The sequence below is a fragment of the Heliangelus exortis genome, chromosome 2 (genome assembly GCF_036169615.1).
Source record: "Heliangelus exortis chromosome 2, bHelExo1.hap1, whole genome shotgun sequence".
In the NCBI taxonomy this organism is placed as follows: Eukaryota; Metazoa; Chordata; class Aves; order Apodiformes; family Trochilidae; genus Heliangelus; species Heliangelus exortis.
The window spans coordinates 84933037-84958016 of NC_092423.1; the positions used below are offsets into that span (position 1 = coordinate 84933037).

The following is a 24980-nucleotide window of genomic DNA, read 5'->3' on the forward strand; positions in this document are numbered from 1 at the left end:
CTATAGCAACAGACTGAGATAACTAATTTATTATATCTGAAAATCATGTAACTGTGGCCTTTGACTTTGTTCCTAAACCTGACAGTTTTTTCTTTGCAAAATCACCTTACTTCACTTTTCTAATCTGCTTTAATTCTTGCTGGAGTAGCTGTAAAGTTTGCTTTCAGACTGAAGTCATGGCATAAATAACTACTTCCCATATATTAGTGTGTGCAAACAGTATACAGCCCAAAATGAAGTATCCAAATGGTGAAGAACTGCTGCAATATTTTTAACCTGGATTGGTGCATAGCACAGATTACACATCTTGCTTGGCTACCCTATTACCAATTTATACACATTTGAAAAGCAGTCAAGTTGGTTAGCTTTTTCTTACATGAGACCAGATTTAAAGTGTGAAATAAAAATAAATTTATACCTGCTGTAACCATGAAGTTACTACCTGGGATAAACTTACGCCTAATATCCTAACTTTGCCATTTGTTTGAAAATGAATTGGTTATTTGATTGTTAGCTGATTACATTTAATTAACCTTATAGCATTTCTTTGTAGAGAAACTAGCTAAAAATAACACTTAATTTTCTGCTGTGCCTTATCTGGGCCAGACTGCATTGTTACCATGGTCAACAGATCCTTTCCAAGATAAAAATGGTAAAGGGCTCTGCACTTTTAACAGCATGGATGGGAGGAATGCTCCAGCTCTTCCCCGCCTTTTCTTTTGCATTAGCAAGGTCTTAAGGGATGTCAGGTGCCTGTGCCTTGCAGCCTGACACCACTGCCTGTTAAAGAAAGGTACAGAAAACATTTTCAGAGCCTCGGCAGGCACTTGGTGATCCAATGTGGAACAGGCAGTGACCATCCTGGAGGCAGAAGGTGGAGAGGAGGTACCCTGAATCCTACCTCCTCCCAACAAAGCCCATCTGAGCTCAGGGTTTGTGTTCCAGTGGGGAAGGGCAGAGGATGGGAGTGTGATACATGACCACCCCTTTTTAATATTCATAGAATTGTAATCAATGAAAGGTAATTCTAGAGTTTTAGATTCGTGCGTGTGAGTGGAGCAGAGACTCCCCATGCACCCAGAGCTGTTTTGCTCGTTGCAATTTCAATCTTATTAATTAAATTAAACCATTAACAGAATATTGAGTCTCGGTCATTTTTAACAGGAGGAAATGGCCCCACTCCAAGCACCCAGACTCCAGACCTAGCAGAGGACACAAGCACAGCCCAGGGTTAGCTGCTCAGGTTTAGCTGCCCAGGCTGCTAGCCTGGAAGCAGGCATCTGTAGCAAAGCACAACACTAAGCTCAAATTTCTTATCAGTTCAGTCACAGAACCCTAAGCTGAGGCTCCCTTGCTTGCACAACCACTGTAACGTAAATTAAAAGCTAAGTTGTATGCAGGAAGAGAAAATCAGTCCAAAGTTATCAGAGCACCCATAATTCAGCCTCTTTGTGGGTAATTTATTGGCAGCAGCCGGACTCCTTGGAGAGCTGCCTTCAGAGAGACTGCACAAGGCACAGAGTTGCTAGGGTGAGTTTAGAGAGCTGAGGGATTTTTATTGCACTTTGTTTTGTGTGAAACTATTTCAGCCCTCTGTTATGTTTAATGCATTTCTAATGGGATTTTTATGTGTTAACTTCTCATAAGTTCTGACATGAGGAGAAAGAAAAAAGTACCAACGTTTGGTCACATGGTAGGACAGCAGTGCGGTTACTGGGAAAAGAAACTCACTATTTTGTGATCTTGTAATTATACACTTCTTTTAGTTCTGTTTAGAGATTTTATTTGAATAGTGTCTCTGCCATTGTTTCTATTTCAGGCAAATTACACAGATCCTCAGAGCAAGCTGAGATTTAGTACTATTGAAGAATTTGCCTATATTCGGATGCTTCCTTCAGATGTGGTTACAGGATACCTGGCTCTAAGGAAAGCAACAAGTATTGTTTCCTGAAGAGAACAAATATTGTTGTATATTGGTTTGAACAGTGCTAATTTTTAGAAACGTTATGGAAACGGACTGTGGAACTGAGGTTCCTTAAAACTATCCATGGATATTTATGTCTGTAAGTAATTGATGATGATGCATGAATTTGAAGAACATAAGGATTTAATTTTGATAAATGCTGATATTTGTTAGTTTGCCAATTTGTAAGCAATTTGGTTTGGTGAACAGAATAACTTAGGCCTTAAAGATATGAATCTGCACCATAATGTTTGAGTTATATTAATTTATGTAGAGACAGGATTTCATCCCCACTATATATATTTTATGTACTGCTCTGGCTTGGAAAAGAGAGTCATTTGGATTAAGGAAAAGATACCAAGATATCCCAACTTCTAAACCTGTTTTACAGGTGTGCATGCCTCTTTACTGTGAAGAAGTTTGTCCCACCTGTAAAAGAAGTTAAAATACCTAGCAAGTGCTGCTGTTGTGATGACTGTTTATGGTACTGAGCACTGTGGATATGAACAGCTTCACACAAATACTTGCATTGAAGACCTGTCAGCATAAATAAAGTTGGGCTCAAACTTGTGTCTAAAATAACCTAGTGAATATGCATAATGGGATAGAATCAAGTAATTAGCTAACTCTTAATCAGGACACTTTGTAGGTTTTGAGTGCTTCATTTCACAACCTGACTATTCTTCTACCTTTACTAGCTAGGACAATCCTAGTACTAGTTTGTACAAAAAAAAAAGTACTAATTTCCCAGACTTCTATAAAATGATTCTGAAAAAGCAAGAATTCCACAGCCCAGTGGTGTTCTGACATCCTGGTGGTCTTCAGCAAGGTGAGACCTCCTATGCCAGGTCACTGGCCTTTGCACCATGAGGTACCAGAAGAGCAATGGACAGCAACTGAAAGTTGTCACCCTTTAGAGGTAGGTGACTGAAGGAGAGTCAGTTTGGACTTTTGCTGAGGGGGCTGACAAGTACACACTAACATCAGATTGACCATGATTTCCTGAAACTAACTCTAGGGACAAGGGGGCAGAGGGTTTTCTGCCCATTCTTTCTTTTTGTCCTTTTTCTTATGACCAACTTGTGATTTATCTTTCCACTTCTGCATCTTTGTCCCAGCCTTAGACTCTTGTCAAGTCTTAATCTGGACTCCAAGTTCAGGCTGAACTATTCCTATCCTCCAACAACACTGCCTTCACATCCATATGCCACCAACTACCCTGTAAGGTGTGGCACTTACTTGCCTTAGAGTGCCTTAGCTCTTTCAGCTCGTGGATGTTAGCCAGAAAGGGAGCTAGGCAAGTTACTGCTTGCTGGGAGTGCTCTTCTCCCATGTGCAAAACCACCAAGTGGAAAATGTGTCCCATAGCTTGTTAATCCTGGACTGTCCAGGACTAGGAAGATGAGATCCTGACATGGGGCACCATTCCCTCTGGCTCAAGTTCCATCGTGGCCACTGGGATCTTGGGCCGGGCACCTTTTCTCTCTGCCTGCACAAGCAGCACACAGTGGTAAGTAGTTAGTGTCTAAGCTGCACCTTAAATGCACATTTCTATAGGCATGATAATTGCCAGTACACACTTTTTTTTTTTTTTTTCTCTGAAAAAATAAATATGCAGTGTTATTAATGCTAGTTTAATTTCAATACCAAAACAAGAAAAACAATAACGGGACATATTGTTTAATAAAGTCCATGGGACTCATTCTGCAGTTTTTGTGATCTAGTATTTACAAAAACAAAGTAATTTTAAAAGTCTTTGAGATGCTTACAATAGATCCTTCAAATCCCTGGATACCAGATAATGCTACAACTGTATCACACAACAAAAAAGAATACAACAGGATATCTCTCTTCATGCCAGTAAGCATCTAAGCCACATTCTCTTTGCATCCAAGTTTTACAATGAATGTTTTTAACTTACTTTATGTACTGAAGATGTGTTTATAAGATAAGCTTAATGCTGATACGAAAACACAAAGAAATGCTGTGAGATCATTTCTGCTTTAAGTAAGCAGACAGCAGCTCAGAAAATTGTATTTCACCAGCTTCTTTTCTCCCACAAATACTTTTTAACATTCTTTGAAAATGACTGTTTCGGAACCCAGGCTCCCTCACCATCAGAATGCTCCATGCACTCCTGTATTGTATAAGATGTTGCTCCCCAGCTAATTTCTACTATGGAGTGTTTATGCATTGCATTTTCATTTGGCATCAGAAACAAAAATCCAGTTTAGATTTGGCTAAAAAATGACGTGACTTTTCTCTCAATGTTTTCTGTCCATATGATGCCTGCTAGATTCCCTTTACTTTCCATGTTTCTTTCTTTGTTAGATACTGGCCCTTTATCTTAGTGAGTAGTACCTCATTTTTACTCATTAGACTGTGCAGTAGTCAAGCCAGGAGTGATGACTCAGTCACCAGAACCATTCAGCCTTTTAGTGATCAACAACAGTTTACTATATGGAACAATCAAAACAAATTTGTTTTAGCAGGAAGCAGAGGACAGAAAAGCCATAGCAGCCAACATGTAGGATGTTGTTCAGTCTGACTAGGTTCTTTCTGGGAACCATATGTGGACCTGCTGCTCTCATGAATGTTTTCTATGAGAGAACTGAGCAATACCTTCCTTCCTGTATATAAGAGAAAATATGGGTAAGTGAAGAGCTAGTCTGTGCTATGGAGCAGTTTTAAAATATGTTTTACTGTCAGCTTTAGGAGAAGTGAAAACTGAGGAGTACATTTGTATTTAAAAGTACTTATGGGAAGTTTATCCAGATAAACTTAAATAACTTGAATTTAAACTGCAAAGAGGACAAGGCATTTGAAAAGAGAAGCAGCGACAATACCATTTCAGACTTGGGGAGAATGTGTTTTGGCTAATAATACTGCCATATCTGTGAAGCAGAAAGCCAGCAGTCAGGGTAAGGACTAATTTGTTCAAGTACAATGTTTAGTATCTGTGAAGTATCACCTGAATGCATTACTTCATACAGAGCATGGATGGTTGCAGCCTCACATACATTTGCATTAATATATTCCCCTGTCATCCCCCTCCATTACCCCCGGGAACGGCTCACAGCACTCCAGTTGCTGAGCTCCCTCAGAAATCCCACTGATATTAATGGGAAGTGAGCTTGTCCAGCAACTCACAAGGCACAATTCAACTGGCTAAGCTTTACCCTTAGTCTTTTTGTTGGGTGTAAAACGTATTTTCCTTTCCCCATCTGTCTTAGCCCTCAGAAAGAATGAGGATGTTCACCAGAAGCCAAGCTCCTGTTCTTCTGTGCAGTTACCTGCCCCCACACACCTTTGGTCCTGCAAACACAAGATGGAGGGGGAAGGTTGTCTGCTCCAGCTTTCTGTGAGCTTTTTCAGAATTTTTTTAGGACTGCAGTAGCTTGTACTTGCCCCATTATTTGGGTGGATCTACTTGCCCTCTAGGCCTGGGCAAAGGAGGCCACTGCCTCTGCAGCAGAGCTGCCATAGTCCTGTTTTCTGAGGCTGCAGGACTGCAGGGTGTGGACAGTGGATAGGAGAGCAAGATGCTGGAGCCCCAGGGCTCTTGCCTTGATTATTTGCTGCTGGTTTGTACTACCCATGGAAACTTCCCACCCCAGCCCTGCTCTCTGCTACACCTCTACTAGGAATGACCTTGGCTCCATGTCCTGGACAGCAGCAAAGTTGAACTGAGAAAGGTCTTGGGCCGACTCATTTCTGAGCCCCTGCATTTCACTGTCCATGTTTTCTCCCATCTTAGCATTCTGGATCCCTATGGAGCTACCATATATAGGCTTCCATGGAGAGCAGGGATAGCAGGCATGTGCAAGGAGATGTGTTTTGATCTCCTTTGACAGAAGCCTTTAAATGTCAAATTCCACTAAAACAGAAGGAAGTGAAGGGGAGAACATTTTACTGGTGAAGAATATAGAAGTAAAAATCAACTAGTATAAGGTTAAACAGTTTTGTAAGTTCAACCTTAAGAAAAAAACTCAGACTCCCTGCATGATGACAATCTTTTTCCTGGAGGCTAAGTAATAAATTCATACAATGATAATTTATGACTAGAAAACTTACCGATGCCTTTTAAGACCATTTAAAATCTCTGACAATGTACCTGGTTTACGTACTTCAAACAAAATAGCATGTAGGGTTTTTTTCTGAATCACTTCAGGGAAGAAGGCTTCCAGGGACTGGATGTAAGGTTCTGGGAAAAATGCCCTCACTTAGTGCTCTTTTAAACAAGAAGAGTCAAGTAGTACCTGCGCTACTGAACACTTGAGTCACACAGAAATTATGATACCATTGATATTAGAATTCACAGAAATCCTTTCATGTTTTCTGATTTTAGTATATATCCCCCAGTTAAATATAATTTTTCTCTGCCTGCTGTAGAGCATGGATGGGTGGGACATTTTTCAGGTTAAGAAAAACATTTTGTTCTAGTCCATTTGGTATCTGTGAGCATTGTTTGACTTGGTTTTGTATCATCTGAGCAACTTAACAAATAAGTCTTTCCAGATCATGACATTACTGCAAATTACAATCTACAGACAGCAATAGCAGTAATCTCTTGGGAGAGTTAATAACAACAACTAACAAACACTGAACTACTGGTAAATAATCCTTGTGTTACTGCACATGGTTTATGACCTATGAGATCACATGTCATGTGTTAAGTACAGAACATTGTTTTCTCTGACTCTAGCCTAAAATCAGTAATCTCTACATAAAAATCATGGTACTAGTGGAGTAGACAATTAGTTGGTTTTGTGGCCAGCTGTGGCTCCTGTTTGCCAGTGTGTTCCCCTCTGGGCAAAAGCTCCTGTCAGTTGCTTGCATGCTGGCTGCTGCAGCCATATTACTTGGCTCTGGTGCACCCAGCATAGCACCCCAGAAAACTGCATCTGGCTTATGGACTATCTGAAGTCTTCTCCAATGTTGCAAATTTGAGATGCAAAAATTAGTCATCTCTCTAACAAAGGAATCATTTGCGAGCCACTAATCACACACAGCACATGTCAACAGTGTCCCTTTTCTCTGCAAGTCTTGAATCCAAAGCATAGTTTTCTTCAAAGGAGAATGGGAACCCCTCGTGTGAGTACTTCTGTTTCAAAACAGGTCACACACAAGCAAGTTCTTAGCATCAGGTTTTTGAATTTCTGAAGACAGCTACCTATCCATGCATGGGAAGAAAGTGTTTCTTGCCCCATCCTATCAAAATAAATTGGTATCTGTGCACACTCAGTGCCTCTGTATAGATCTGATTAATCTGCAGCAGTGAACCCTGAGGAGCAGAGATGCTGGCCTGGCCTGCTTGGTCAATACTTGGCAGGAGTCGGGCACTGGTTAAGCATGGCTAATAGGGAATGTCTGAATTTTGGCTCTGATCCCATTTATATCCCAGCCCCACACTGAGGAGTGCTCCTGTGGTCTGATCTCCACCCAAACAATTAGCATCCTTAATTGCATGAAGCCTTCAGGCCGTGGCAGTCCAGGAGACACTGAAGGGCTGGCTGTACAGCCTGTGCCTCCCCTGTCCTCCTGTGACTACAGCTGCACCCTTCAGCAGGTGGCAAGGCAAACGTGGTGGGGATGAACACGTGCAGGCAATCTCATGGTGGGTGTCTGTCTTCCAGCTCAGTACCAAAATGCAGGCACCACTCACTTTCAAACCACTGGAAAAAGTCAGCAGCCTCTAGGAGTGTGCCTGAGCAGCAGTTCTTGTAAGGGGGACAACATAGAGAGTGTGGGGTCTGATAATAACCTTAATAAAGACAAAGTCTCAGGAATGTCATTGAGAGCTGGACGTAGACTAAGGTAAGAGGACTGTAAGTGGGACTGCAGAAGCAATTGCCCTGACAATATAAGGCTACACTGAAGGAAAATCATTTATAAAACACTCTGTGGGTGATTCTTAATCCTCTGGAATAATACCTATAACATTATGGTGGATTTATATTTGGAATAAAGAACATAAAAAGAGCATAACTCACTACTTCAAATCGTTCCTTTCTGCAAGGTATGTCATAGCTGGTGATGTGGAGCCAGTGGCTTCCATCAGTCTCATGTGCACAAGTGACAGCAGCTAATAGACACAAGCCTTGTTCTCCTCATATTAAATGGGCTTTTGTTACTGAATCTGCTGGTGAGCCACAATCAACCAAATATTTTCGGCCTCTAACAACTAATGATCTTTTTTTTTGGGGTCATGCTTCAAATCTTGTACCAGGCTGCACAAAATCAGAAAGCTAAGAAAAAAGTACCAGCAACTCCTTTCCAGTGGTAAGCAAGACCTTCCAATGCACTTTGTAAATTGAGAATTATTACCACAATCTTAGTGAAGTAGGAGGTGTTCCACATCAGTACCTGGGCTTGGCCCCATGCTTCCTGAACCCTTGGGAAACTGTGTGTCCAACCCCACAGAGAAACACCCTCCACCTGCCCTCCCCCAAAAGGTATTTCAGCAGCTGCCTCCACGTTCTTACAATTTACCTAATAATTAATTGGAAGCCAGATTCTCTGTGGACCTTGAGATGTCCTTCTGAAGGATCACACTGGGACAGAGTGCAAAAGCCATTCTTCCTGTATATTTCCTGTAGACACTGGGACATGCAGACCTCTCTTGAGCCTTTGGGCAGTGACTGTCATCCCACGATCTTTTATCTTTCATTTTAAAATGTGCATAGGGTACATGGATCATTTTTTTAACAAGCATCAGAATCCAGCTTTTCTACCTTTCACACACATGCTCTGCTCCCTGTGCTTAACAGTCTCTGGACTAAACCCTCCAACTCTACAACTCATGGGATTGCACCCACTGCAAAACAGTTATACAGCCCTGGTAGCTCAGACACTCTCCAGAGAATAGGAGAGGTGCTTCCATCTGTTAGGTGGAAGAGTCTGAGCCCCTATCAAAGAGCTGGGAGGAAGCATCCTTACCCTGGGTGGTTGGATAAAAGCAGGAACTCCAGCAGCATCCCTGTACTGGCTATATTCAAAGGAGGTATCCTACAACGTGCTTTTTTCAGAGTGTAATTGGGAAGAGCACTGCATCTGCAGGACAGAATGTGGGCAGGAGGCTGGTACCAAGCTGCTCAGCTCTGTTGTAACCAACATGTCTCTGGGCATGCTCAAAGGCACAGCTTCAGATACCTGGGTAACTGTCCAGGATCCAGTCAGCATCTGGGTGAGGATACACAGAGCTGCAGATTTGGGCACAGAGTCCCTAAACTCAGACCAGATCCTTTTGTAGATCTCCTCCTCTCTGAAAATGTGGGATTGAGTCTTACTAACTCAGTGGATTTTGACTCAACACCCTTATCATCTCTGACCAGCTCACATAGCACATGTTTCGTGTCACCAGAAGGTACCTGGTACCTCCCAGTACTGAATCTGAAGTGGTGAAAGCATAAGCATTAGAGGAGGGAAAAAAATAAGCAAAGGCAAACGGGAGTCCTCTTGTCATTCCCCCAGAACTTTTTTGCTTTTCAGGCCAAGTCTCTACTTGAGCTATGAGCTATTAGCATTACCCTCTATGTTCAGCTTTTCCAAACTTGGAAAAGACACTGGAAAAGGTTTAAAATCATGTCCTATAACATACATTTCTAAGCAGTTTGCAAAAGATAAACCCAGAATCTATTAGTTATGGGTCTCCAAAAAGTCCTCCTTTGCACGTCTATATAGGTGGCAAAGTTTTGGTAGGGAGGAGAGGTGTTGGGGTGACCTATGTGGGAAGAGATTCAGGGGCTGTAGAATGAGTAAGAATTACAGATGCAGTTCCCTGACTCCCTAAAAATGAGTATTTGAAGAAACAGCTTGTTTTGGGGTCACACAGAAGGAGAGGCTTTTTTTTTGTCCTAAGTAGCATATAAAAATTTGATCAAGTAGTAATTATATCTGAGCCACTAAAAAATAATCTCCAAGGCATAATTAATAACAGCACTTTCCCTGGGAGATGTGAGTCCCTCCACCTTCCACTTCCCCTCCCTGCTCAAAAAAAACCCCAACAACCAACCAAGCAAAACCACTCAAACCACCTCAACCCTGTGGTACTCATCTTAAAAAACAGTCAAATTCAGCTGCAGATCTGCAGATACTGCTTACTGAAAATAGAAAAGAAGAAAAATCCTAAGTGGAAAAGCAAGAAGAAAAGCTGAAACTGCAAGAAAAGCTAATGGCCCTTGTAGCCAAAAAGGCAGCCTTCTGCAAGGGATAACCCAAACCCTCAGGTGGGCAAAAGCCAGAAGCATCCTCTACAGCAGTCCTTGTGTCAAAAGGGCCAATGAAGCAAAGCTTAAAATTCACCAGAAAATCACAAATGGCATGCCACAGAGCCAGCCAGCTACCCTAACATACAAAGTGTTTTCTGTCAGGAACTATATATATTCTCTTTCTTGAGCTGTACAGCTAACCAGTGCTTGAAGTTACCACTTGAGAAACTTAAAACAACTTAAGTCAATGAAAAGGACACACTCACACACAGACCTTCCATATTTCACTCAAGCAGGCAGGCAGGCACTTCTTTTGTTCTTTACTGCCTCTTTCTAGCCAAATTTTCTAGATCAGAGATATTTGTCACACTGGAACTTTATCTGCAAACCCTGGGTGTAAATATATGTACAAACTCTTAATGTAAATATACTTACTGCAAAGATTTTGCCAGGAACTTAAAGTGTGTGAGCACTTCAGGCTTATCTCTGGGCAATGACTTTCATTTGAACCAGCTCACACAAATTTTCATCCTGACAAGCCCACATCCAGGGCTGAGCACAGGCAGGTACCAACCTCCATGCCTTGGCCTCAGGCTTCTTTAGGAAGCAGGTCTGGGGATGGAACAGGGATCACCACCACAGGAGTGCCAGAGCTTTCTGGGAAACTTCTTTGTTTTTCTTGGCTCAGACTTTATATACAGCTCCATACAGAACATCCCCCCACACACACGTGTGTGTTTTAAATAGTACTATGTTATAAAAACAGCACAACTGGAAAATCTGTTGCACCTGTACATGCATAGGGGTGCACCTTATAAATAATTTATTGTAGTTAAGCCAAAGCCAAGGGATAAACTTTGCTTTTGTTTGCTAAAATATAAAAATGTAAAATTGCTAATAAGGCACAAAGAGTTACTCAACAGATTGTCTCTTACATGGAATCTTGCCAGGACACTCAAGGAGTTTATAGTCATCACAGATACCTGGGGAAGAGTAAAATGGGTCTCATGTTTTTGAAGTTTTTGTGGGGCTTTAAGAAATCTAGACATCTGCATTTTAATCTTTGGAAAATCCTGAGATGAACAAGACTATCATCTGTAGGATTTAACCATGAATTGGACCCACCTCTTAGCAAGTCTAAAACTCAAAAAACCAAAACCAAAACAACCTTTTTTTATATGTAGACATAATGATGGGATTTGTGTTGTAAAACAATTGTCTTTTAATGACAGGGTAAGATTATGATAATTCATGCTTTATGCACAACCACTTTCACTGGATGTATCTCTGACTGATGTAAATAACTGCAGATTTTCACCTGCTTCTTTGCAATATGCCTATTGCAGCTGTGTGTGTCAGCAAAAAGGGGTAAAAGCAGCTTGAGGCAACACTCAGAGGCTTGCAAATCACCCTTCCTGCCTTTTACATGTCCCCGCTATCCAGCTGCTATCATCACCATCTTTCATGTGGAAAGACTTTCTTTAAACATAGCGTATGTGGTGCAATGACTGCATCCCAGTGCTTTTTGCTGATGAGCACACTTTCTAAAGTCACACTTTCCCCTTCTCATTAGTCATCCTTCCACATTTGCGAGTCAGGAAAGACCTGAATGCAGGCCCAACTCTGGAAAATAGTTGAAATTTTAAGTTGAGTTGCAGTTGTTCCAACACTGTCAGCAGGGACCTCCAGCTGAAACAGTAAGACAACAGCTTCCCTTTTGATGTAGTCAATCATATCAAGCACTCAGACTTATAAAACCCTTCATATTTACTAATCTTTACACCTTTCTAATATTTTCTTGGGCTTCCTACATCCACTGTTAATCAACTCTTATTTTTCCATGGCACAGGCAGCTATCCTGAACTTTTCTTGAAGCTGGTAAGACACAGTCCCCTTTGGAAAATGTAATAAAACATGAGTGCACACTCAGTGCAGTATCTGCAATAATTAGAGTCACTGCTCATTAGAAAGTGAAAACAGGTGGATTGTGCTATACAGTGTGCCAAGGCTGTGGCAGCAATAAAACATTACTCCATAAACAAGAGAAAAAACAAAACATTGAAGACATTTATGGCACTTAGTTTCAACAGGGACACTAATTCCCAGTATTTGGGACAACGAACAGTGTATTTTACTCTGTTGTTTTCATCTTTCTGGTTTTAGACTGAGCAAACCAACATTATTTATTTTTTTACTACAAACCCCTGGAGACACCATGGCTTGAGAATGTTTTTCTGAACACTCACACCAAAAAAGCAATTGCCAGCTACTGAATTTTGGAGGAAAGAGGTGGCATCTCCTTTCATACACCTTGAAAATAAGATCCTGCAGAGAGCCAGGCTGGGTGAACAGGGGTTAGGTACTTCTGCTGAAGTACTGGGAAACCTTCTCTCTTTCACTCGGGCTCATTAAAGCCACAGATTTCACACACAACATAGTGGTGATCTTGGATGAAAAGACCTACACACTTCTTCAGCTTGCCTTATCATTTTCTGTCACCACCTATATGCTGATTCAGACAAATGCAGATGCATTTGTCCTCCTTCTCCTCATAGAGGGAACACAGCTGCCAGCTCCTGTCCCAGACAGCTCACCTGGATGTCCCAGCTCAGCGCTGCGTGATGGAGGTTTTCTAAAACTAACTGCAGTGATGGGGACCCCACCCCAGAGGAAATGCATGTGTGCTGCTAAGAGGGAGAAATACAGAAAAAAAAAGGAAAGAAACATAACTGTAATTCAATGCAACATATTTCTATGTTAATATATTTTTACCAATTTACTTTTCTACATTTCTTTTTTTGTAGTGGTTAAGTTTTAGTCCGTTTCCGAGAAAGGAACCAGAGGTTTGGAGCTTCAGGGAAGGGGGAAGGGCTGAGAAAATAACTTTTTAACTTTTGCAACGGGCTCAGGCAGGACTATTTGCCAAACCCACCCCGAGCCAAGCAGCTGGGGAGCACAGGGGCTGAATCAGCGGTGTAACACGTCTGTCTGAACTTCCCGGGACACACAGATGCTGGGCTTGATATTTACCAGACAGACAGGTTTCCGTGGAAAAACTGTCCTCCCCGCCCCCTGCTTCCCTGCCTCTCTCCTGCCGTCAAGTATAGGAAGAAGCCATCTGCTGCCATGAGCTCAGAGGAGCAATTCCTCCATCCGAGCCGGTCACAGCGTGTGCTCTCCACAGCACCATCCGCTTTCCGCTCCAAGCCCTGACGCACCGCGACATTCCCCGGCGGCCGGGGGACTCCAGGAAGGGAGCTGTTTGCCTTGGACACGGGCACAGTGACACAGACACAGGTGGCTCCATTTATTGTGGCACGGGGTCAGCCCTGCTGCAAAGGGTCCCGCTTTCCTCGGTTGTTTCCCTAGGGACCAGGAAACAGGGTGAAAACAGGCCCCTCGCTGGGATGAAATTATCTCAGAGTTCACTCCGTGAGTACCTGTGCAGTTCCCTGGTGTTTCCTGATAAATCAGCCCAAGCCCCATAAAGAGGGAGAGCCAAAATCTCACTTCTGTACTACATTTGGGGAAAATTATGACCCAGACCTGGAAGCCACTTTGTGGCTGACATGTTTTTCCACTGCAGACTTGGCCAAAATCCCACTCACAGCTGACTCCAGTTGCAGGATGTTTGGGTCTGGTGCAGAGCTGGAGGGTACCTGTCCTCTGCAGGGTGAAGTCACTTCCAAAGCTGCTGGCTGAAAGATGTATTTGCTAAGATGAGAGACATCTCAGGATAGATGCAGTTTTGATTTTAAACTCCTCTTCCTCAGCTGTTTTTTTTCACCCCATTTTAATGTATGTGGTATTTTGTTCCAGTGGGATAAGTTATCAACATTTTAAGTATATTTGAAGGAAAAATTAAAACCAAGAGTGAAGCTCTCTCTCAAGAATCTCTCTCAGGGGTGCCTTCTGATTCTGGACAGCCTATAAATGCTTCATTGCCATTAAGCATTTTATCTAGAATAAAATTAGATGTAGACCTCTACCCACCAGGCCTAAGGCAAGAAATCCACTGACTGACTTGGCCAGCATGTCAGACGACTCTGCAGTGACAGCACGGTTTGACTAAGATGCAGGAGGCAGATGTTCCAATTAATGATGATAAATGCTGTATGAGAAGGCTTATTTCAGAGAGGGAAACAAAAAACCACAGTTCTTCCTAGCAGGAAGTCAGGGAGGTGAGGCTGCATTGCTTGGCTTCAGTGGTCGCTTCTCTCTCCTTTCCATCTGTGGACTCCTTGGCCAACATGAGAGGTGATTCACAACTTGGAGCTTGTGTCCTCGTCACTCCCTCTTCTTTTTCATCACTGGTCTGGCACTGGAAAGGCTTCCCACACCATCCCTGAGCCAAATCCTCCTGGAACTGCCGTTGTCTCATGGTGCTTTCATCCCAAATATCTCAGCTGCTATGCTGGCTTCTGCTGTTAGAAGCTGCTTCAATTTTCTGCTGCCTCAATAGAATGTATTTCTTGGTAGGCATAGTGAATCTGGGACTGGGAGCAGGACAATAACATGAGGAACAGAATGCCCAGTATTGCACAATCAGTTTGCATCTCTGCTAAAAATTTCATTTGCAATGCCCTTGCGGAGTTAAAGCAAATTCACTGCCAAGTACACTAGCAGAAGTATTCCGTAAGAAATGGGTAAGATTTTTTACAGTCTTTTCTTATAATCACACAGTGAAGAGGTTCAAATAAAATCGATGTTTGCCTATGGGTTGCTGAATGGTACCAATATCTCCAAGCACTTTTGGTCAGAATTCAAATAAGCCGTGTGACTGCTCACCCATGCTAAACAACATGGTTTATGTTCCCTAACCAGATTCTTACAGAGGCCAGAACTATCTGAGAGAAAATCAGAAGACACTAAAAGAGGATACAGCGAGAGAGGCAAATTTAGAAAATTCCACAATCTTCTCTCCTCTTGCAAAATAAAGTACCTCATATAAGGCCGTGCAAGTGCAATTCAGACTTTAAAATACTTGTGTTCCTTCTCCACATGCAGATACATCTGTCTAGATGGTGTTTACTCAGGACATTTACCCCATCTGGCCTTGTTTTTATGTTTTGAGTTTTTTAATTGCAAAAGGTACAGACAGGTTTCAGTTTGGCTCAGTTTAATGCTTTCAAATCTAGATGCCAACCTGAAGGTTCACAGATGCCACTTTCATATGGCATGTATCTCATGTTATTTGACAGGTTTGACACGTTCAGTGTCAATGCACAGGTCATATCTTTTTTACATTGTGGTGTGGCTGGCTAAGTATTGCACTCCAGGTGTGTAAGGGTCACAGGGTGGTCCAAGAGCCTGGGGATCTTATTGGTTCCTGGGAACTTCAGGCCTCACCTAGTTATGATTCTATGATTCTCTTCCACTTTTTGCCACCACGAGGAACCATGATGAGACGTAAGCAACTGAGGCCCTTTGATGTTGTGCCCAGAGAGAAGCTTCCAAACTGGTGAGAAAGCCAAGGGCCAGGCTTGCTGTTTTCTCCTGAGGTCTCTGTCCTCAGTGTTTTCCCACTGAAAAATGTGTGTTTCATGCTCAAGGGAGAGCAGACATACCATGTGCTTTTAGGCAGATGACCTCTCCTCTACCACCACAATCCCTTATCCTTATTTCGTACATCCTGGTACTTAGGCTAACAAGACTTCAAACACATTTTAAGATTTATTCACTAGATAGCAAACTTTCAGCCTGTTCCAAAAATCTTATCAAAACAAACTGCTCGCTGGCTGTGGCTTGAGGCAACCATATATTTCAGTCTGTAATTGCACCTTCTCACGCTAGAGACTGCCTAGGACACTTAAACTCAAAACTTCCATTAGTGTAAGTGCCATGTCTAAAACCACCAGACAACTCAAGAGAAAGGATATTTTGAATGTTAAGACCTGCATTCTACATTTATGACTGGTTGTTTCTTAACCCTGATGTAATATAGCTATTTGGCTTTCACACAGATATAAGCCAGGTTTCAAAACAGTTGAAAAGTTTTGCAGCATGTACATAAACAGCAAGGCCTTCTGCATCGGGTCAGTTTTCTTTAATACCATGGAACAGATAAGGAGTGGTTCAGATTAATATAATCCCTAGAAACACAGTATTGTCACTACTGGTTTTTAAATGATAGTTGGCTCTGAGTACTGACTATCTATAGTAATATTGTGTCAAGCTCAGTGAATATGGATAATATTTAAAGGTCTATGTTTCATGTATTTAAACTTGCATAAGCATGCTTCAAAAATTTATATTGGGATCTTATTTTAGCCACTCTTAGCTTTACATTTTTTCAAGTAAAAATATATTTACACTTCTAACATGTATTTCCCTCAAAACTTACATGCTGCTGCAGAACTTCAGCAAAAAGGATGATACACGCAACCCTTCAGAAAGCACAGCAAATAAAAAACAAATGAGAAAATATGCAGTGCAGAGAGTTAAGTACTTGAAAATATAACCTCGCCAAACCTCAGCTTACATAACCAGCTGTCTGAGAGCACTTCATATGTCGAAAAGAGATTGAATAACAAAATCTGAATCCTAGCTGCCTCTGCTACTTATACAGGTAATCTTTGGGGGAGGGGAGAGGGGGAGAATCAGATGGCTTAAATACTGTTCCATAAATGTAACTAGAAGTTTAAACACCCTACGTGCATTTCAAACCCTCCATCACAACCTCTACAGTGTTCTAAATAGTTTCTCAGGTGAATCATATGGTCACCTTAGAATATTATATACTGAAAAATTATACATGAGCATTTGGTTAAAAACCCAAGCAAATTCTTGTTGTCACAAGAGATAATAGTTTATATATAAATTGAAGTCTTTAAAAATTGCAAAAGAAGACAGTAATAAAAGGGCACATTATCTGGGCAACAAATTCAATCACAATACAAAGTGCAATACGAATGGAAACTTTAAAAAGCACATTTGCTAAACTAAAGCAGAAAAGGTGTTATCATATGCTGGAACCAGCCTAAATAAATGCATGCCAAAGAAGAAAACAATTTGCAATGAGACCTTCCTGTGTCTAATGGGGCTAAGAATTTTTTTCTTCATATTGGTATCTGAACTGGGTCACATACATTCTTCTTAAGATGACATTTTAGAATCTAATTATAGAAAATCATCCTGTCTGACACATCTTGTTTCAATTAAAATTTGATCTTGAAACAGGACAGGAGAATGGAGGTGGGGGGACCCCATGGTACCAGCAACTCACGATCTATTAACAGTTCATGCTGCACTTTGAATGGAAGGGAAGGCTTGCAGGAAAACACCATCACAGAAACATTGCCCCAGAAAGCTGCAAAGTCACCTTCTGTGGACAGAAGAGCAGTCCTGGACACCTCCTCCTACACCACTGGACACAGTGCTCACCTGAGCCTTTTCAGTGTCACTTCAAGATCTACTGGCCCTGCCATTCACATGCTTTTTGCTTTTTTATGCAATGCTTCTTGACTCATTTCTCTGTGTTTTTCAGAATGCAATACCTCTGTCTAATTTAGAACAAGCTTTCACATTTCAGACTTTTATTTAAGCAAACATCTCTGTCTCTCAAGCAAACTTCCAGGTCCCAGGTAGGTTCTTCCAAACATCACTGACCTTCAGAAGCCTCCCTAGTTTGGGTTATTTAATCAGTTTTTGCATCCCTCCCTTCCACCCCAGCAAGTCTAGTTCATCTCTCCAGTCCCCTGTGATCTCAGCCTTCATAGTACTTACTGCCACTTCTCCTTTCTGTGGGTCTCCTGCCCGCAATGCTCCTTCTGGCTGCCTCCCAAGTCCCCAAGGTCTTCCCTGAGGAGGACTCAGCTCTCTGCCCACATTGCTGACTGACTGAGAATAACGTGTGTGGACATGAGCAGGGTATAGATGAGGGAAAATCAGAGAAGGAAAGATTGCTAGAAAGGTCAAAAGAGAGAATCTGTAAATTTACAGATTGTTGCACCTCCCTTGCAAAATAAAGTGCCGTACTTCAGGCTGCATATGGTGTGGTTCAGACTTCAAAATAGTGATGCTTTTTTGAGAAAAGCAGAGGCAGAGACATCTGCCTTGGGACAGCTGGAAACTCCCTCTTACTGACCTTCATTTCCACACAACTAGCCAGTACCTTCATATCTAGCTACCCTCTGCCCTCTCCAGTAAGAATTCAGCCAGTTGGTCTCAAAACCCACTGGAGAAACGGTGGAGAATTATTGCACCATACCTGTGCAAAATAAACCCAACAACACCATAGCTGCAGGTGCCCTTGCCCAGCTTTCACGATGGGAAGCAAAACGATTTGGCAATATTGCCCTGGGCTGCCAGAGCACACGCCTGGTCTTGAATCTACAGCTCCACCTGGTCACAACAGGCACTCAGAGCTGCCAAAACATACACTGCATACCTGGCCTGAAGAACAGAGGCACTTGGGCATCTCCATCTTCAATCCCATGACGCTTGCTGCCCCATACCTCACACCTTTCCTCAGCTCATCCTACCCTCCAAGGTGACAGGAACCCCACCTGGCCTCCCTGACTCCCCTGGGTGTCTGGTCTCTCCATCCCCACCCTCCTTGGCAATTGCACCCATTGCTGACCTGAACCCCCTGCTCTCCCCCTTCTGCCTCTTTACATTACCCCAGCCTGCTGTGGTCCCTCCCACGTGCACACACACTCTCCCATTTCCTTCCTCCAGTCTTCTGTCTCTGAGGTTAGACAATTTTAACATTTTTATGTTAATTGCTTTTGAATAACAGCCTTTCTGGAAAACAAAAGGTTTCCCAGAGTACTAGTTTCTTTGGAAATGTTCCCATGGCCAACTACAAGCTGAAATAATAACAATAATAGGAAAATTTCCACATAATATATAAGACTTCTTTTTTTTTTTTCAACAACTGGTGAAAAAGTTGTGGGCTTTTCTTTGGTTGTTTGTGGTTTGGGTTTGGTGTGCTTTTCTGACATTTTGGGGCCACTTTCCCCCTCCAGCCTCCCAGTCCCACCAGAAGAAACGCATAAACCAAAATCTTGCTACAGTCTGCTTCAAGACAGGGAGGGGCAGTGACCCTGTTTACCAAGAGGACCCTCGATGTGCAGAAGCGAGGAGCAGCTTGGCAAGGCTGCCTGCCTTGGCTGGCATTTCTCTGTTGTTAAAGAGCACAGGAAATGATGGACATTTCTAAACTGGAAAAATTTGCAAGCAAGCTTCGGCTAACCACAAGAAACTAAAGCACATGGCAAGAATCACAAGGCTCATGGCTGAAGGGGAAAAGCTTTTGATTCATGAGCTGTTAAAAATTATGATGCTGCCATATAATGTTACGGAAATGAAGCCACAGTTTTAAACATTAAGCAGGTAGCTGCTGCAGCAAATAAACCCAGGCTTTGCTATTTTTTCATGTATTTGTATGTGAGGTGGGGGGGAAATAGGGCTGGTCTCGAAGAGGCAGTGACATTTCGGGGTAGGGGAGAGGGGTTGTGAGGGTCAACTCATGTGCAGAGTGGTACAACCTCTCATTTGCTTGCCTGGAGCAAGCCTTTTGGAGTACAAGCCTGCTAAATTCTGCCTTAATCTGGCTCCTACCTTCCTGAACTTCTGAAGCTTTCAAATGTCTCCTTCCACTTTTAGACAGTGAGGGTCCAATGAGAGTATAGGGGCAGCAGCACAAACTGAGCCACCAGCTACCTTACAGCCAGTGTGAGCAGGTGAAGGACTGACAACAACATAGATGCAATCCTACCTTTTTGCCTTTTGCTCTGATACCCACAAACTCCAGGTTTTACCTCTGTTGTTTCTTCTCACCTCATCCTCTCTTCTTCTGTTATGCTCTAGTTGCACAGGATTCTGAAAAAAAACAGAAAAATCATTTGAAAGGTACTGAAAAGGAAGGCATGCATTACACACTGACTCATCTCAGCATTGGATTTTTCTCACAGCATGCACATAATATTTATTAACTACTAAAACATCACAACAAGTACTACCATCTCATCCCCTGAGTTGGCAGAATGAGAAGAAATACAAATCAAAACCTACCTTCCCCCAGTGACTGGCACGCCTGGGGGCTTGGCAAGGAAAGCCACTGCTGAACCAGTGCTGCCAGCACTGAGATTTCCCCTGCAATGGCACTGGGAATGTCTGCCCATGGGGCTGTCAGCAAGGAGGTTTTACCTGTAGGAACACCTTCATGACCCCATAGTACCATAGGGTGGAGGAAGACACAGCTGAGGAGCATGCTGGGACTTGGAGCTTTACAAACCTTAACCTTCTTACAGGGCTAAAGGGGCTTCATGCAAAGGGATGCTGGGAAGAAGCTGCTGGTTTCCTCCACCCAACTTTTCTCATGATCAGTGCTTTTAAATAAGAGGGCATGAAAAGGGAAGAAGAAAGGAGTCCAAAGTAACCTTAGGTGGAAAAAAGGAAAGGAGTACTTTCATGCTGGAAGAGAGCAAGCCCCAGCAAACAGCAGGTGTTACAAAATAAGCCCCAAAAGGCTGCAGGTGCTTGTTTCCTCCAGGTTTAAAGTAACAGCTTGCAACAAGGCTGCTGGAGCACATTGAGAGTCTTGGAGCCAGGCAGGGATCATCAGCTAGCCTAGCATATCAGCTTGAACACAAAACCCAGACAACATGTTTTTGCCCTTTTCAAAAAATGTTTTCTGTGTTCAGTGATAGCCTCAGTCTGCCTGCTGAGTAAAATTTTCCTGAGGTTTGTGAAGCTGCCTATTTTGATTCCACCTGCAGTGGTAAAGCAGCCTTCCCTGCAAGCCAGGTGAAAATATGGTTTCTAAAATGGGAATCCATACAAACAGTATCTGGAAAGTGGCTCAGTTATTAGAAAGGAGTTTCCTTTTCCTTTGACACACAGTGCTTGCAGTATGTTAAAAAGGAGACAAACAGCTTGCCATGAGCCTGCCATGCTTGATACCAACTACACATGGGGTTGAGCCACTGAAAGGATGGTGAAACAAAGAAAGATCACAGCTCTTGCTGTTTGAAATTATGTTATGTCAGTTCAGAGCCTGTTCTCTTCTAGGATATGGAGCTCTGCATCCTAAAGCTGCCTCCAGGAAAAAAAAGTCCTTGCCTAAATCCACTGATGTACGTAGCCTCTGCCTATTCTAATAGAAACTGGGCATGGATGGACAGGGAGATGCCATAGACCTGGTACTGGTATTGCAGCAGGCTTTTTACACAGACACCAGGGTCTGTGTTCCCAAAGGTACTCGGGTGTTCTTGTTATTCAGCTTCCTAATAGCTCCAGGACCACTACCATACAGTGGCTTTCTCCCTTCAGATCCCAGCAGGATCAGGAAGGTATTAATGTGTATTTTAATGTTATGTCCCTTGAGCACCATGTACAGGCAGATCCCCAAGGTATCCCATAGGTAAGTGATAGTTAGAGAGAAAAGTCAATTGGAAAACAAGTACTGCTGAAGCTGAGGTTATTAGCCTGCTGAGAAAAAAACTTATTCATTCAGAGATGGGAAAATAAACAAAAAAGTCAATACACTGTCCCTCTCCACTGCACATATCTGGATGAGAATAATTAAAATGCACTTCACTGCCTGTCATGCAGGTTTAACAAAGCACAAATGCACTGTGCTCCTCTGGTGCTCTGGAGGCATAGAGGAGAGATGAATTAATGTCAGGCACTGAAGTGGGTGAAGTAGGCACTTTGGCTTTGCATGCTAGCATGAAGCAACGTGAGACAACCACCAGCCACATGTAAGCACTGCTGTGGGACACAGGCTGCCTCTCAGCTGAGCTGAGATCCAACATCAAGAGAGCTCAGCGGGACATGTGCTCCTGCAGATGGATCAGCACATCAGCAATGTATGCACACTGCAAAGGGAAATGTGGGAAATGGTGATCGTGCCTGAAGATGTGTAGAGATCAACAGCAGAGAGGGACTTCAGTGTAACAGACTTCATCTCTCTAGGATTTTGCTCTTAAGATTCCCCACTTGCCAAGAGAAGCTATAACCATCTCAAGCTATTCCAGCTGGGGACGTCTAGATGCTGTCAGCAAACTGTTTGAAGTTCTTGCATTTGAGGGATAAGCAGCTTTTATGCAGAAAAAGCTGGCACTTCAGACTTCTTAAAAACTGAATTCAGACATCAAGCACAGAAGTCTTTAAAGGCTGCCACTGATGCAGACTTTTTGTACAGAATGACTGCTTTTCCCTCAAACAGTGGAAAGGCAAAGAAATGCCACAGTCCCCTCCAAGTGCATTAAAAGCATATGGGCTAAACCCGTCACTCCATACCCAGTTTGAAAAAGAAGCAGAACACAAAGATACAGGGGTACATTGTATAACATACCTTTGAAAAAAACGTTGGCAATACTTTCTACTAACTATTATATGCAAGTAATGAACGCACAGCTTGCTGAGACTATGTCTGAATCTTCCTGTTGGAAACACCACTATCTTTCCTTTTATGTTCCTTTCCTTTCTCTTGGTTACCCCTCATCACTGCACTGTGCGTGCAGCAGTCAGCTCCTTGCAGCAGCAACCACACCTGGCAGTGCAGGAGGTCTGGCCTGGATTGTGTTAATCCTTCATACAGGTTATCATAATGGGGATAAATATGGATAACCACAAAAGAGTGTTTTATTAACATTTTGCTACAGACTTGCTTGAAGACAGCAGATAGCAGTGAGCAGCTCTCCTGCACGCTCTCAAATGCAACAAGTGACAAGTGCTCTAAGTGGTGTCATAGAATCATAGAACTGGCTGGGTTGGAAGGGACCTCATAGATCATCAAGTCCAACCCTTGATCCACTACCGCTGCAGTTACCAGACCATGGCACTGAGTGCCACATCCAGTCTCTTTTTAAATATCTCCAGGGACGGAGAATCCACCACTTCCCTGGGCAGCCCATTCCAATGTCTGATCACCCTCTCGGTAAAGAAATTCTTTCTAATACAGTGTCCACTGTAAGCAGTTTTGTTACTGCAGCTAAGCTAGAAGTCAATTCTTCACTGATATGGGGAAAACCTAAACCTTTTCAAGGACATATGTGAATCATGTTCCACCTGTGTGCTACATATGTACATGGGTGTTTTATTTTTGGCAGTTTCATTTAGTACCACCAGCGTGCATGCTGCAAACAGGAAAACTGAGGCAGGAAGTTTGGGAACTTTTATCTCGTGGATTTAAAAAAAATAAATAGATACTTAAACATCACACCAGTTACTCTATTGAACAATAGACTAATAAATTCTAGTATTGCATATGCTATATAGTAAAATTTAATAATCCCCTATTCCTTAGATTAAGTGTCTTTTCTCACAAAGCACACCCTGAAGGACTCAGCAACAATATTTTTATCACCTATCTAGGTATTATACGGCTCCCATCACTGCTGTACATGCTTTTATGGTAGCTGTGAAATACAGAGCCATAGAATCTAATACAGAATCAGAATAAGGAAACATTGTTTATCCAACTACTATATAAGCCAACAAAAGAAATGAAAGAAGAATCCCAATGAGCTCCAAGCTCTTTTTATGACGCTGAATCACTCGACTTCTAATTTATTGATCAAAAATTGCTATTATTAAGATGAAGTATGAGAAGAAAGACACCACTTCTCAAGAGGCTTTGATGTGAGCTACAGAGGAGTCAAGAGTGTGATTCCCATTTCGTCCCATCAATTGGTATGAGTTCACTTCTTGAAGAAAAGAGCAAAGAAATATTGAGAAGCACATGCAGAAAAGTAAGTGCACATGCAACCCATCTGTTGTTATGACTGCCTCTCAGAACAAAATGGTATTATCTCCTCAGGGAAGACTCACTTCATTTTGGTCCCACAGTCATTAGCATCTTCATAAAGTAAATACAAGAGACAGCACTGGGCATTGCTTTGCACTCTCTGCAGGGATATGATTGATGGTACCAGACAGCTTACTGTGGAAGAATCAAGACTGTGAGAACATAAAGCTTTCAGAAGCCTTTTTTCTTCTTGTGAACATGGCTTACTTTTAGTAATGAACACGCTTGGGTAGTTTGATCTCAGAAGCAGGAGCAGGGTTTTCACTTCTGAGGAAAGAACCATTCAGGTGAACAGGCTGAAGCAGCCAGTGCCTGGGGCTGATGCAGCTGTATCACAGCAGACAGTGATCTGCTACCCAGAGTGGAGGAACATCTGGATCCAGAATTGGGAGACCTGATGTGCAACAGGACAAGCACCATCAGGGCTGAGGACAAACTGCAGGAGAGGTAAAGTAGGCTGGAGTTTGGCAGGACATCCTTTGGGAATAGGGAGATGTATGGAGCAGTGTGTGCAAGAGGGGAGAGAGGTTAGGTGGAATATAGACATGACATAAAATCAGATTGGGAACACTCTGATTGCCTAAAGCACAACACCTGCCATGCATGTGGAGATGCCTTAGGAATGGTTCCCAAGAATTTCCACAGCAGGGAGGCTGTGGCTGACAATCGTCTCACCAGTGGGTAAATGGAAACAGGAAGTTCCCTTTCCAGTTTCATCCTCACTCAGAGGATCCCAACATATTGCTTTGTCAGGGATCTGCTTCAGGTTTTCAGAGTGTCTCAGACAAACTCTTGGTCTGCAAGACACAAGATGTCTGGACAGCAAGCCAGCAAAAGAGCACCAGAGGAAACATGAGATCTCTGCCAGGAGATGCAGACAGCATCACCACTAACCTGAAACACTTGCATAAGCAAACATGGAGCTAGAGACAGAAACAGTGTTTGTGTACTTAAAGAAGAAATAGTGATGGGTTTGGGTCACTGCTTCAGAGAACAAATCTCTCAGACGCTCTACTGAGCTCTAGGATGACCAGACTGCACATGAAAT

The 24980-nt window shown here is 42.6% G+C and overlaps 1 protein-coding gene and 1 long non-coding RNA gene across 2 annotated transcripts in view; one reads left to right on the forward strand and one right to left on the reverse strand.

Moving 5' to 3' along the window:
- The window catches only part of INO80C (INO80 complex subunit C), a 39501-nt gene extending 31550 nt beyond the window's left edge, over nucleotides 1–7951 (forward strand). Inside the window, exon 5 of the mRNA XM_071736810.1 lies at nucleotides 1820–7951. Coding sequence (XP_071592911.1) covers nucleotides 1820–1951 — 132 coding nt within the window. The 3' untranslated portion in view covers nucleotides 1952–7951. The remainder of the gene's footprint in view (nucleotides 1–1819) is intronic.
- Nucleotides 1–24980, reverse strand: part of LOC139792879 (uncharacterized) — a 201297-nt gene that overhangs the window by 29227 nt on the left and 147090 nt on the right. Inside the window, exon 2 of the long non-coding RNA XR_011724425.1 lies at nucleotides 19895–19998. This is a non-coding gene — a long non-coding RNA (uncharacterized lncRNA). The remainder of the gene's footprint in view (nucleotides 1–19894; nucleotides 19999–24980) is intronic.